This window comes from Eriocheir sinensis, unplaced genomic scaffold (assembly GCF_024679095.1).
Source record: "Eriocheir sinensis breed Jianghai 21 unplaced genomic scaffold, ASM2467909v1 Scaffold23, whole genome shotgun sequence".
NCBI lineage: Eukaryota > Metazoa > Arthropoda > Malacostraca > Decapoda > Varunidae > Eriocheir > Eriocheir sinensis.
In genome coordinates this window covers 1,361,857-1,375,460 of record NW_026111532.1, presented here as the reverse complement: position 1 = coordinate 1,375,460, position 13,604 = coordinate 1,361,857, and the positions used below count along the sequence as shown (strand labels likewise).

At 39.9% G+C, this 13,604-nt stretch overlaps 1 protein-coding gene across 3 annotated transcripts; it reads right to left on the bottom strand.

Moving 5' to 3' along the window:
- Positions 1-519: 519 nt before the first annotated feature.
- Positions 520-12,078, bottom strand: LOC126990982 (protein phosphatase inhibitor 2-like). Of its 3 annotated transcripts, none has more exons than XM_050849627.1 (5): positions 11,915-12,078; positions 8,786-8,953; positions 7,961-8,055; positions 7,169-7,309; positions 520-1,065 (listed from the first exon to the last, which is right to left on the bottom strand). In XM_050849627.1, the coding sequence occupies exons 1-5, from the start codon at positions 11,995-11,997 to the stop codon at positions 1,043-1,045; spliced, it is 510 nt and encodes a 169-aa protein (XP_050705584.1). In that variant the 5' UTR covers positions 11,998-12,078; the 3' UTR covers positions 520-1,042. The 3 variants fall into 3 exon arrangements, with proteins under 3 accessions (XP_050705584.1, XP_050705585.1, XP_050705583.1); XM_050849628.1 differs by lacking the exon at positions 520-1,065 and adding an exon at positions 4,413-4,608; XM_050849626.1 differs by lacking the exon at positions 520-1,065 and having other exon boundaries at positions 4,413-7,309.
- Positions 12,079-13,604: the final 1,526 nt, after the last annotated feature.

Sequence of the window (13,604 nt, the reverse complement as noted above, 5' to 3'; positions counted from 1 at the left end):
TGGTCAGTGATGAGGGCGTTTTTCTCGAGGTGGCGGGTGATGGCCTCCACCACTCTTTTTTCGAGGATTTTTCCAACTACAGACAGGAGAGAGATGGGTCTGTAGTTGGCAGGGTCAGATCTGGCCCGCTTTTTGAGGACCGGCACCACGTGAGCCTCCTTCCATATAGAGGTGTTCTCCCGGACACAGGCCCCGAACAACTCCGAGAGGGGTCCTGCCAGCTCACTGGAGCAGTGACGCAGCACATGTGGGCTAACGTTGTCAGGCCCAGTGGCCACATGCGCGACAGTTTCATCCACACATCCAACACACTTTGCTGCGGGACTCAGACCACCTGTAATTTCTTGCATTCACATTCATACACTGCGCTCGAGCTTGGAAGAGATCACCACCCAGGCTTCCATCATACCAGCTGACACACTGCGGGGCTTCCTTTTCCTTGTACCCTGTCAGTCATACACCTATATAGGTGCATGACTGACAGGGACAGTGAGCGTTTGTTTTCCATATTAAAAATGATAATATTGCTTTTCTGTTTATTTACTTCTAGTCCATATTCTTTAGCTATAGCCAAGATGTCTTGGGCTTGATGGCTTGGTTTTGGTCCGATCCCTCTTTTGAACGTCCTTCCTTTGCAGCCTTCTTCGTTTTCTGCTTCCAAGAATGTTTTCATGTGGCTCTGACTACTGCCTTTCTAAATCATTACCTTTTATCTACCATTACCATTGATGAGGTTTCTGCCAGTTACAAAGTGGTATGATAAGCTAGCTAATCACCATGGAAAACATTCAGAAACCAGATAACGTATTTCATCCTGCTCGCTTTAGAAAGTGGTCTAATTTTACCTTTCCACCCGTTTCTTTGTTTCCCCTGCCCTAAGAAATCTATGGGTGGCTACTACGCGGTGGGTCACTACCTATATATACGCAAGGTAAAGAGAAGGGGTTCTCTTTACCTTGTATATACGAACCTGCGGGCCTGGGTTCGAATCCCGGCCTGGGTAGTAGGTGCACGTGCAGCCCAGCCATTTGTTCATCTTTCCTTAGATGGTCGATAAATGGGTACCTGGGAAGAAAAGATATGGCAACGCAGATGTAATATGGACATGTTAATAAGCACTCAAATTCATCCTATCTTATTCCACCTTTTACTGAATCATTATGAAATTATCTAAACACAAAGTAATTTGGGGATTGCCACTTAAACCAATTATCATGAAAGTTTGAAATTATAAATGAGAAAATTAAATACATTTTATTTGTAGAGCTCTTGTCCATGAGAAAATTTTATTACAATTGATTTGCCCAAAGCACACACACACACACACACACACACACACACACACACAAAAGCAAGCACATGTCCAAGTGTTTAAGTTATTTCATTTTACTTTACATACAATCTTATTCACACACACACACACACACACACACACACACACACACACACACACACACACACAAAAGCAAGCACTGTCCAAGTGTTTAGGTTATTTAATTTTATTTTACATACAATCTTATTCACACACACACACACACACACACACACACACACAAAAGCAAGCACATACCCAAATGTATCTAGTATTTTACATACAAACTTGTTTGTCTACACACACAAACACACACACAAACACACACACACACACTAATACACAATGCTGATGTCACATACCCTCTGCATATATCTTTAAAAATCACAGTCTTAAACTTGTGTGAGGAACATTTCTCTCACACACATACACAATACTAGTACAAAAATTATTGATGTTCGTTAGCACATTGTACCAATTATTGATTTTATGTTACAAACCTGTATATACACACATACGCAAAGCCTTCAAAAGATGAGACTATAATCACCAATGCGCAATTAAAATACTTGCCTGTGTTTGACATCGCTATAATAACATCACCTTCCTAAACGAACGGCCTAAGTCATTTTTCCTACTTTTCCTATGGTTTTCCTACTCTAATTTTCTCATTCGACTCTTAACATCGGCAGAAACACAAAGGCAAATTTTAGAACACTCAGACCTTGAATGACAAAGGCTACTATGCCAAAGTGTCACAAGATGATTGATTTAGCCCAAAACCTGGAAAATTGATGAAAAATTACTCAGGCAGTTTGTTTACGAGGGTGATGATAAGCATGTTAGAGTTGTAAGATAGATTTCATAATATGTAGTAGTCTTTGCACTACTACACCATACAACCGTTAATTCATCTGGTTGGGTTCTCAATTGTTGGGTTGTCATTCCTTCACTTGCACAATGTACCTTAATGTATATAGCCTTAACCAAGTTGCATTTCTCGACACTCATCCCCATGAATAAGTTATATATAATACTATGGAAAGTTACCTACTAGATACTCAAATTCCACTTCAGCGGCAATGATTCCCAAGTGAAACTCCTACAGTATCAAGGGACTAGGATGGACATACACTAGGAGATGTATTTCAAATCAATACAAAATCAACAGAACCTAATTCTTCCTCACCAAAACAGTATCACTTCATTTTGATTCTAATATTTACAATTTTTACTTGCTTGATAAAATACAAAGCTGCACAAATCAGTTCATTGAAGCAAAGACTTCCCCAGTAAATGATCAATATTACACTTTTGCTCACTGTTGTGACTGCTCCACCCTCTATGTGGGCCACGGAACAGCAGCGTTTTGGCAACCTGTCGGACATGTGGTGAAAACTGACAGAAGCTCTCCTCAACACTACGAGGAAACAGTACAATGAATGGCTCAAACTATGTGTACATTATAAAATCCATATGATAAAATTCATCATTATCAAATACAATATCAGCAACATTACACTACCACAGATGTATTCACAAATTTTCTATGTGCATCGTTAGTATTTTCTAAAATATTACATGTATTGTGAAAATATTAGGCATCAGTCACACACTTACTTTCCTGTACAAATTAATGCCAACAGTAACAATTTGTGTTAAAAAAAATATCAAGCAAAATTTGTGTAAAATGCTGTTATGATACAAGACAATTTGCAAGTGCTGCTTGATTAAGGCTCATCTTCATTCCTGCAAAGAACATGTCATTCTCTCCAACACAAAGATGATAATGAAGTGAGCCATGGCTCAGATGTCTAAATCAAACTACTGCTAAAAGAGATTTGTTATGTGAACACAGGAAACCTTCATTAGCCATCTAATTAAGTACCTAATTATAATTTCATATCTTACAGTAATCTAACCAATCGTTAATACTCATCACAGAAAATTTGACTCAGTGTACCAGACTGATGAAGGTGAAGGACTGCAGAAGAGCTCAAAGGAAACCAACCTTGTTTGCTAAATTGGCACTATGAATTTGCTTCAAAGGTCTTTTCCACTGAAGAGCATTTTGAATCCCATACTTTCACACCCACCCAAGAATGTACATGTGTGTGTGTGTGTTTACCTAGTAGTAACTAGGTGTGTGTGTGTGTGTGTGTGTGTGTGTGTGTATATATATATATATATATATATATATATATATATATATATATATATATATATATATATATATATATATATATATATATATATATATATATATATATATATATATATATATATATATATATATAGTCATCCCTCAAATAGTACGGGGGTTAGGGACCCAGGATTCCCGTACTATTCGAAAATCCGTATAAAATTAGTGCCCCCCTTAGAAACACTCCTGGGCTGTGTTTGAGAGAGGGAATCGGGACTCTCAGAACATCCCGAGTGCTCTCAAACGCGTGATGTGGCAGCACGAGTTGCCAACTCGGCACGTCTGCTGGCTCCCGGCTTTGAGAGGTGGAGCGCCTTCATGCTGTGATGACGTCATCAGCAAATATGGCTGCCCAGCAAGAATTTCTTTTACACTATGATTTTCAGGGTGTTGGCCCTGAGGGAGTAAGCTGTTTCAAAGGCTGTAGTTGGGACCGAAAGGGACAACTACCTCCCAAGGGAGAAATCCCAGGCCACCTGTGACATTAAGACCAAAATCAAGATCATAGATACAGCGAACCCTGCTCTCATTCTCGTGGTATGCTCTCCCAGTGGCAACGTAACTCATCCCAAAACGTAACTTCTCCTAAATCTGAATTCTTCTGCAAGGTGAACACCTATCTCAAACGCTTTTGGGGTGCTTTCAGCAGGTGCTTTGGTACAACAGTGTTGCCACTCATGCCATAACTACTTGGTGCGACGAGCAGGAAATTTAAAAATCCAAAAAAAAATCTTACATGACAATCCGTATAAAACCAAAACCGTACTATTGAAAACTGTACTATTTGAGGGACGACTGTATGTGTGTGTGTGTGATATATATATATATATATATATATATATATATATATATATATATATATATATATATATATATATATATATATATATATATATATTTTCATAAACAATGGTTGGCAATGTATTTACTGGAGAATGTTTTGCTCATCACAGCAAACTTTTTTTGACAGAGAAGAGTCAGTGAGACATGTTGGACAGGCTTACTTGAATGTTCGTCTCCTCCTTCTTCTCTTTTCCCATTATGTATGAGGATATTACTCTGGGGCAAAGCGTGCTGCCTTAACCTTCTGCTTCTGTTGATTAGGAGGCACGGTTTCATTGGAAACATGACAAAATGCACAAAGGAATAACCTAATCAGTGAATAACCAGGCCACAAGGTAAAAACTTTGCTGAAACAATAGCACGGCATCTTTGCATTATAACAATTGAGGCTTCTAGAGCTTGAGGGGCAAACATGCCAACATGGCGAATTTTGAGTTTCCTTCAGTTTCCACTAGATGTAAGCACTGTGCAACCCTCTGTGAATGTGAAAATGGGAAATTGGTCTCTATGGTCCAGTAAAAGGGTGGTGAGAGTAGTGTGTTTTTGCCTGTCTGCAGTGTATGAAGTCGGCTGTATTAGGGCTCTAAGGGCGGAGGCACAACATGGCTGACTAATGGCAGTGTTGCTACTAGTCTGTGTGTCTACATTCGCGCACTCAGCCAATCAGCTCCTCGCTTCCACAACCCTTACAGCAGTCACGCCATATGTGTGGACGACCCCACTGATGATATCCTGGATTATTAAAGTAACCTCCCCCCTCTCATGATGATGAGCAGATTTGCCACCAAACATAGACTATGCACCAAATTATAATATCAGTGGGAAACTTTAACTTTTAACATATAATTTTAACTATAATGAGTTATCACAGCGTGCCACGTTTAAAGTAAATCGGTCAATAATTACTCATACATAAAAAAACCACCATTACGTGTTATTTGCCGTTTTTCTCCTATAAATGGCAGATGTGAAAAAAAAATCAGCCCATGTTATTATTTAATTTAAAAGCTTTCAAATTTTGATACAGTACACTTTGAAGTTTGTGCAAGTTATTCTGCTTTAATGAAACTCAGTTAAACATCAGCTACTAGTAAAACACTCATAAAACACCTAAATATGGAAATTGTTTTGAAATTTAAACTGGCTGTTAGTTACATCATGTTCTTTTAATTTTCTGAGTTTGGATTAAATCAGATATTAAACATGCATTAATAAAAAAACACCCTTACATGTTTTTTTTTTAATAATTAACACATTTTCACGCAAACACTCATTCCATTGAATATGTCTAACTGAAAACTTTATATTGATGTATGATGATATTGCTATGTGTGTTTTTCATTATGTTGTTGCAATGCTTGATTTTTTTTTAACGTTCCTGTAGCTCAAAACTAGGTAATTGGCTTGTTCGCCCCTTGAGCACTAGACGCCTCAATTGTTAGATAGCATTATAAGTGTGCTGAAATCAATTGAATGGGTAAAGCCAGCACTGAAGTGAAATGAATCAACATTTCAATGCCAGGTAACAAAAAACATTTGTAACCCAAACAAGCTGTGCTCAGGTGATATGTGGTTATAACATGGAACACTCTGGAACAATATATGGCAACACTGGTGATGACTCACCAGTGGCAACACTGCAGGTTTATTTTCAGATAAATAAATAAACCAAAAAATCTAAACTTACATCACTACATGCAATGGCTCTATAAAACTTTGACAAAAATACTTTCACTAACCATCTAAAATTAGTTTCAGCACTCAGCAACAAGCTAGACCAACATAGCTTTGTGACACTTTCCAACATGATTGGAAGGTACTCCTGTCTTCAGATGAGATCCCTGATGAAAATTTTGGCAAAATGCAGTCTGCCATACATCTTTAACACACACAAGTCTTCGCTAATGAGAAGTACTCTGACAAGAAAATAACAAACACTAAAAAAACTAAAATAGATCTGAGGCTCTGGTGCACAGCAAGTCGCCAATCTACACTGAATACTGTGATCCTCAAGCTTGCAGCCTACACGCACTATGTACACTGACTGTTCAACTTGTCTTACTTTCGTGCATTTCGGAGACGCAGCAAGGTAGCAGCAAACATACCTTAGGCAAGTTAAGTAAACGGAATTTAACTATTCTGATAACACTGATTACATTCAACTGATATGGTTTGGTGCCGATCATTAGGAAACGTTCCTTTCAGCAGGGACAGGAATCAAGGCGACAAGTGATGAGGAGGAAAAACAGAGCATAATGACAATGACAAACATTCAATTAAAACACAGACAAAAACCCAAAAAGGTGTAAACTGACGACTGGCTGTGTTCCAAATGTATGTGATTCACTGTCATGGATGCTGGGTGAACAGTTCGCTCAAGAGTTTATGCAGACTATGGGAAGAGAAACTTTATAAAATCACACAGCGGATCCTTTTGCTGAGACCTATGAATAAGAGAAAAAATATACTAGATAGACACGGTATCAAATGATAGTTGGGTTTGTCTACTCTCTTCTACCTTGATGGAAACTAGACTATATATATGAGCAGTAGTATTCATAATGGTAACTGTCGAACTGCAGGGATTGCCATTTCTGCCGAAGGAGGAAGTGCTACAAATATTTCAGGTTTTACAGCTTGTCTTCTTCCCTTCTGTACATGGCTTTAGGAGCCTAACTCGCTGACCTCCTGCTCCTCCCCCACCACTGCCATCTTTTCACTGTGACCTCCTGACCTTGCATCGTCACCCTCTATCACCTCCTCCATGTTTGTGTCTTTCTCATCATTTGTACTCACTCCCTCATCTTTACCTGTGGACTTTTTGCTCTCGTCCTCTTCGCAATCGTCTTCGTCCTCCTCATCATCGTCTTCCATTAGCTTCCGGGCGAGTTTCACGGCGTAGTACTCATTGTAGTGCTGCTTTCTCTTCATTTCAAATATTTTCCTCTTTTCTGAAACCAAACAAAACATCAGTACGACTGAAATGTTTACCTACTTTGACACATGGTACTAAGACTCCTCCTCCTTCCCTCCTGCCCAGGTTGTATCATACCCATCACCATCCCCATCTTCCATTAGATGATCGATTACACAACCAACTATTTCCATCCAATGCCTCAGCCTCTCCTACGCCCAATGTTACCAAACCCTCTTTAACACAACAGGCTGAGGCATGGACCAAGCTTGGGAATTCTTCAGCATCACTATATCCCTAGCAAGACACTATTAATAGCTGCAATATTCTGTTATTCATGGAAAGCACCCACAACCTGATTATCACATCCATTTTTTCCTGTGACATTAGTAAGGCTAGCAAGGAGGCAAATCATCCTGGTTCCTCTCTGTGCATAACAAATCTCAAAATCCTCCAGTGTGGAACGGCTGTTAATCCCTTCATGCTAACAATGCCCATTACAGTAGACTGGATTTTACAGACACAATTTTTTTAAGATTTCAGATTCTATGGACAACAACATTCTGGTTAATTAATATAAATGTCACTAAACAGAAAACACCAATTTCTTGCGCACTGATTTAAGATTCCTCTCCCCTGCTCCGGGTCTAATCAAGGACAACTTTTCCTTTTAACATGCTCAACTTACCTCTTTCTTCAGGGCTGATGTCTTCATCATCACTCGAGTCCTCATCTTCAGGCTCAACCAGTGCCTTGGGAAGTTCATTGCCTCCCAGTTGAATTCTGTGAATGACACATTTAAATTTTATCACATTACATTCATGGGTTATTTCTTGCCACAGACTCTAGGGCCAATGTGACAGAGATGAGCACCAAGGTCAAACACAGCTTAAGTGTATACTCCCAACTTTGCCTTTACCTTACATGATACATCCCATTTACATCCCTCACACTGACCCTGTTTGCTGCACCACCATGAGACATCAAGAAGACCTTCAATACAACAAATGTGATTGAAGAAGCAGTTGAGGTGGCAGTCTAGTTTTTAACCTCAATCTCCTGAACCAACTGTCCCTTCAGTCAATTCTTATGACACAAGCACGAACTAGAATGAAGACACTTATAATCCATTTAGTACTCTTGTGCTCATTACTATTACTTTTACTATCACACAAAATAATCAGGTGATGCGTAAACTTCTGTGCATAATTGTCTTCACATTAATCAAACCAAAAAACACTCTGAGAACATATACAAGCAAAAGGCTCATATATATATTTTTCAAGCTGTGACCTCAAACAAATAACTCCTATTCCCTAACTAATTCTCTTCTCATGCATTAAAGCCAAAACCACTCTGAGAACACTCTTATGCACACTCCCTTTGCCTTTTAAACTATCACTAAAGGTAAGCCTCACTGAAGGTAGGAGTATATACAACTTACAAGTAAGAGGCTCATAATTTCTTTCAGTTCCGAGGACCCAAACAACTAACTCCTATTCCCTCCACTAACTTTCTGGCTAGCAGGTCAGCGTCAAGCCCTTCATGTTCATCCCCGGAGTCCCCTTCGCTGTACTTGGCGTAGGGCGTCTTGGGCTCCTCGATCTTCATGTGGCCGTAGTCTTTGTCCTTGGGGTGGAGCGTCGCCAAGATGTTCATTTCGTCCCATTTTGTACCCTTCCTGTAGAGTGGGCATGAAGATATTAAAAAAAAAGTTACTATAGTGTGCCCCACCGCCCCATTTCATCACATTTCTGGACAAGAATGTTTTTGTCCCCCCTTTCTTCTTTTTTTTTTTATTATTATTCTCCTTACTTTATCAGCTCACCAAGGAAACTATGTTACACTCTAGGTAATTTTCTTTTTCATTTCCCATTGATGCGCTTTTGTGGATCTCGGTTACAACAATAAAAATGACAATAATTACGATATATATAAAAAAATTCAACTCAGACCACCACCCTATGGTCATATTTCTGGATATATAAGTATGTTTTTGGGCCCCCCACTTTTTTTCTCCTTTTTATTCTCTCCTCATTTCTTTACTTTCACTGTCTCTTTCATTTCTTTTCCACACCCACGTCTGCTCATCGCCGGCACTCCGTTCTGGGTAAACATCCTCAGTTTTATTTTCCTTTAATACCCTTTCATGGATCTCAATAATAAGAATAGTAATACCAAAAACAGGACAATATTCATTGCCTGCCCATCCCCATCAGGAAAATAAGGATGTTATATGTGAAGAACAACAAGAAAAAAAAGAAAAAGTTCAGAAAAAAAGAAAAAAATTGGTACCTATACATCTTACCTAGACGGGTTCCACGAGAAGGGAAGCCCACATGTGCCAACACACCAGCAGAATACATATTTGTGTAGTTACTCTTAACACTAAAACTATTGAGCCGCTGCTGGAATGTGTGTTGATTGCACTAAGTAAAGACTAGTTATAAAATATAATGACTTATATGTATATAAGTGAAATAAGTATTTATATTTATATTGCTGTAAGTAGAATAAAGCAATTTAGAGTTAATATGTCCTTTGAACATAAAATAAGAACATAGAGAAACTGCAAGAGGCCGGGTGGCCTACACAGGGCAGCTCCAGAATCCCCCCCACTACTCACGATGGGTGAGGTGTAGTTTCAGGGGTTACAGGTAGAGGCTTGATCCTCGTTATACTGGCGGAACTAGGCACGCATCCAGTACCCCGTCACCTTACTGCACCCACACCTCACTGCCACCTGTCGTCCTGAGTCCAGAGTGTCTAGGGACTATAGTTAAAGTGAGATCATATGAAATTTATATATGAGAAAACATTGGTATTAGTATGTAGGGGTTAAAATTCGTATCGCCTTTGACCAAGGTACTCTGCTAGTTTTCTCTTAAGCACAGTTAAGGATGTTGACAGGATAACTGTGTCTGGCAGGCTATTCCACAAAGCAATCACTCGGACTGAGAAGTATCGCCTACGTATTTCTGTGTTGCTGTGGGGTAGAAATATTGTGTGAATTTCCACGGGTCCTAGATGATGTCTGGAGGGAAAATAACTCAGAGGGTTGCACAGGAGACAGGCCATTGAGAATCTTCCAGACCTTGACTATGTCGGCTCTAAGCAGTCTGCCATGCACAGAAAAGAGACCCAAGGCATCCAGTCGGGAGGCATAGTCAAGATGCGAAAGTCCAACAATCTCCTTGGTCTATTGTCGTTGGACTCTCTCAAGCATGTCGGTATCACCTACATACCCTGTGTGCCATACAACTGAACAAAATTCCAGCACAGGACGGATATGAGAGGTGAGAAGAGATTTCATAAACTCAGGCCCACGGTTAACTGTGCTCTTAAGTAAATTCAACGAAATTCCTGCAGCTTTATTTCCAAGAGAGCGTATGTGGAGATGAAACTTCAATGAAGTATCAACTTGAACCCCTAAATCTGATGCAGACTGCACAAACTGTAAAGGATTTCCTTGAATATAGTAGTCAGAGTACGGGCCAAGATTTGGAGCAGATCCTTGGCAGAACCTAAGAACACGGGTCTTGTCCGAGTTGAGCCTGAGCCCCCACGATTCCGCACATGACACCAGTGCGGAATGTAAGAGAAAACATAGTCTTATTTATCTTTTGGTATATTTTCAGATCATCAGCAAAAATTTTGTATTTACAGGTCAGACCGTGAGCCACAAAGTTAATATAAATGAGAAAAAGGGTTGGTCCAAGGACAGACCCCTGGGGAACTCCACTAGTTACATGCGTAGAATCACTCTCAGAACCCCCAACCATTATTCTGGCATCTTTCCCAACAATTGCTATTAGATGCTGTGAATATATACTTTATCCTAATGTAATACTTGTTAATCTGCTGCTACTCTTACTAAAAGACAGACAGACAGACAGGGAGTGAGTCAGCCAATAGTTAAGGTCATGACCCCTGATTAACCTTTACCAGTACTGCCTTTTAAGTCTTGGTGACCTTCCTACACACTCCACCCAGAAGCATAGGATTCATACATTCATTTAGCAGGATTACTTTACACCCAAGAAATCCTAGTGGTCCTGTCATAGTCCTAGTGGAGTTAAAGAGGAAAGGATTTGGGTCATGACAGGTAAAAAGGAGAAATTGTCAAGGTTGCTGGACACACACACACAGAATCCATAGAAGTAGGATTCCCATACAAAAAGCAGCTACTAGTGGTCCTATTATGATCCTATCTAAGTTATAAAAAGAAGGTATTTAGGTCATGACAGCAAAAAAGGCGAAACTGAATTTAGGTTATTATACAGGCAAATGGGGTCCATATATTTAAGTACCCCCTATAATCAACAGCTCTTAATGGCCCTATCATGATCCTATATGAGTTAAAAAGGAGGGGATTTAGATCATGACAGGAAAAAAAGGCGAAAATGTGAAGGTAAAAATAAATACAAGCTTCATATATGTAGGATTCCCGGATATCCAAGATCCTATCTTGAAAGGGAATTGGGGTCATGAAAATGGGGTAAAAAACAAACAAACTATAATCATTAAGCTAAATAAAGGTGAAACTGTTAAGGGGTTATAAACACTTGAGGTGATATATGAGTCACGAGGTGAACTTCGTGTAATATATTTCAGGATCTTAGACCATAGAGGGGCCACTCACTCTCTTTGTCTCTCGTTCCCTTCAAAACTCGAGGAATTCTTGAGTATGCCCTTCCGTGGCTGCTTGCTGAGGTTGTCTGCCATGATGTGCTACCAGCCTACCACTGCTGAGCCTCGGACACTGAAGAAGAAGAAGAAGAGCGACTGTTGTGTGTGGCATGGAGGAATGGACATGGAGGACAATTTGCAGTTTCACCCAACCAACGATTTTCTCACGTGGTTCATGTTTTTCTGGTGACAGATGTTGTGAATTGTTTACCCTTTAATTCTTCTTCTGTGAGTTTCGACAGGGGATGCTTGCAGTCTATTTATGTCAATCTCAAGAAGGCGTTTTGTTGACTCTGCAGTGCATCGCAAGGCACTCGGATCTGGGATCTCCTGCTGTACGTAATTAACGGCCCGAAATGTACTACAGTTATTGTAAAGGTATTTTTTCCCAAAATAAATAGAGTTATCAGGGGATGTTTGTGCAACCATATGGGTTTCTCATGACTTAATTAGAGAGAGAGAGAGAGAGAGAGAGAGAGAGAGAGAGAGAGAGAGAGAGAGATTTACATAGATTTACATAGAAAATCAGACCACACAGACCCCATGGTCCAGACTTGGTGGTCTGTCCTTAAACCTAAGTGATTTTACATTAATCAGAAGACTCCAAAACGTTGCATTTCTAATCTAGTTGATATTAAGTTGAAGGAAGTGACGGTCGAGCTTATTTTTGAAGGAGTCAATCGTGTTACACTGGACCACTGATGATGGGAGCTTATTCCATTCTCGCACTACAACGTTGGTGAAGAAAAATTTGGTGCAGTCTGAATTTACTTGTCTACATCTGAGTTTTACGCCATTGTTCCTCGTGCGCAAAGTGTCATCGATCATAAACAATGTTGATCTGTCTACATTCGTGAAACCATTAAGTATTTTAAAACATTCGATCAGTTTTCCTCGGAGGCGACGTTTCTCAAGAGAGAACATGTTAAGGGTAGAAAGCCTTTCTTCGTAGGATTTGTTGCGCAAGGAAGGGATAATTTTCGTTGCCCGACGCTGAACACCTTCTAATTTAGCAATATCCTTTGCATGGTGGGGAGACCAAAACTGTACCGCATATTCCAAGTGGGGTCTGACTAAACTGTTGTAGAGCGGTAGTATTACATCTTTATTCTTAAATACAAAGTTTCTTTTAATGAAGCCCAACATTCTGTTCGCTTTATTTGCTGCATCGATGCATTGCTGTGAGAATTTAAGGTTTGACGCGATTTTGACCCCCAAGTCCTTGACGCATTGAACGCTTTTGAGTTTAACGCCGCGCATTTCGTAATCAAACTTTTTATTCCTCGTTCCAACTTGAAGGACCTGGCACTTGTCTACGTTAAAGGGCATCTCCCATCTATCCGACCAAGCTGAAATTTTGTGCAAATCCTCTTGGAGGCTTTGCCTGTCTTCGTCAGTGAGAACCGAGTTACCAATCTTTGTGTCGTCTGCAAATTTACTAATGCGGTTATTGAGTCCAACATCCACGTCGTTGATGTAAATAATGAAGAGCACTGGGCCAAGAACCGAGCCCTGAGGGACGCCACTAGTGACAGGCGCCCACTCTGAGTTAAATCCGTCAATCACTACTCTTTGTTGTCTGTTGCTCAACCAATTCGCGATCCATTGGTTTACCTGACCGTCAATACCTATTTGTTTTAATT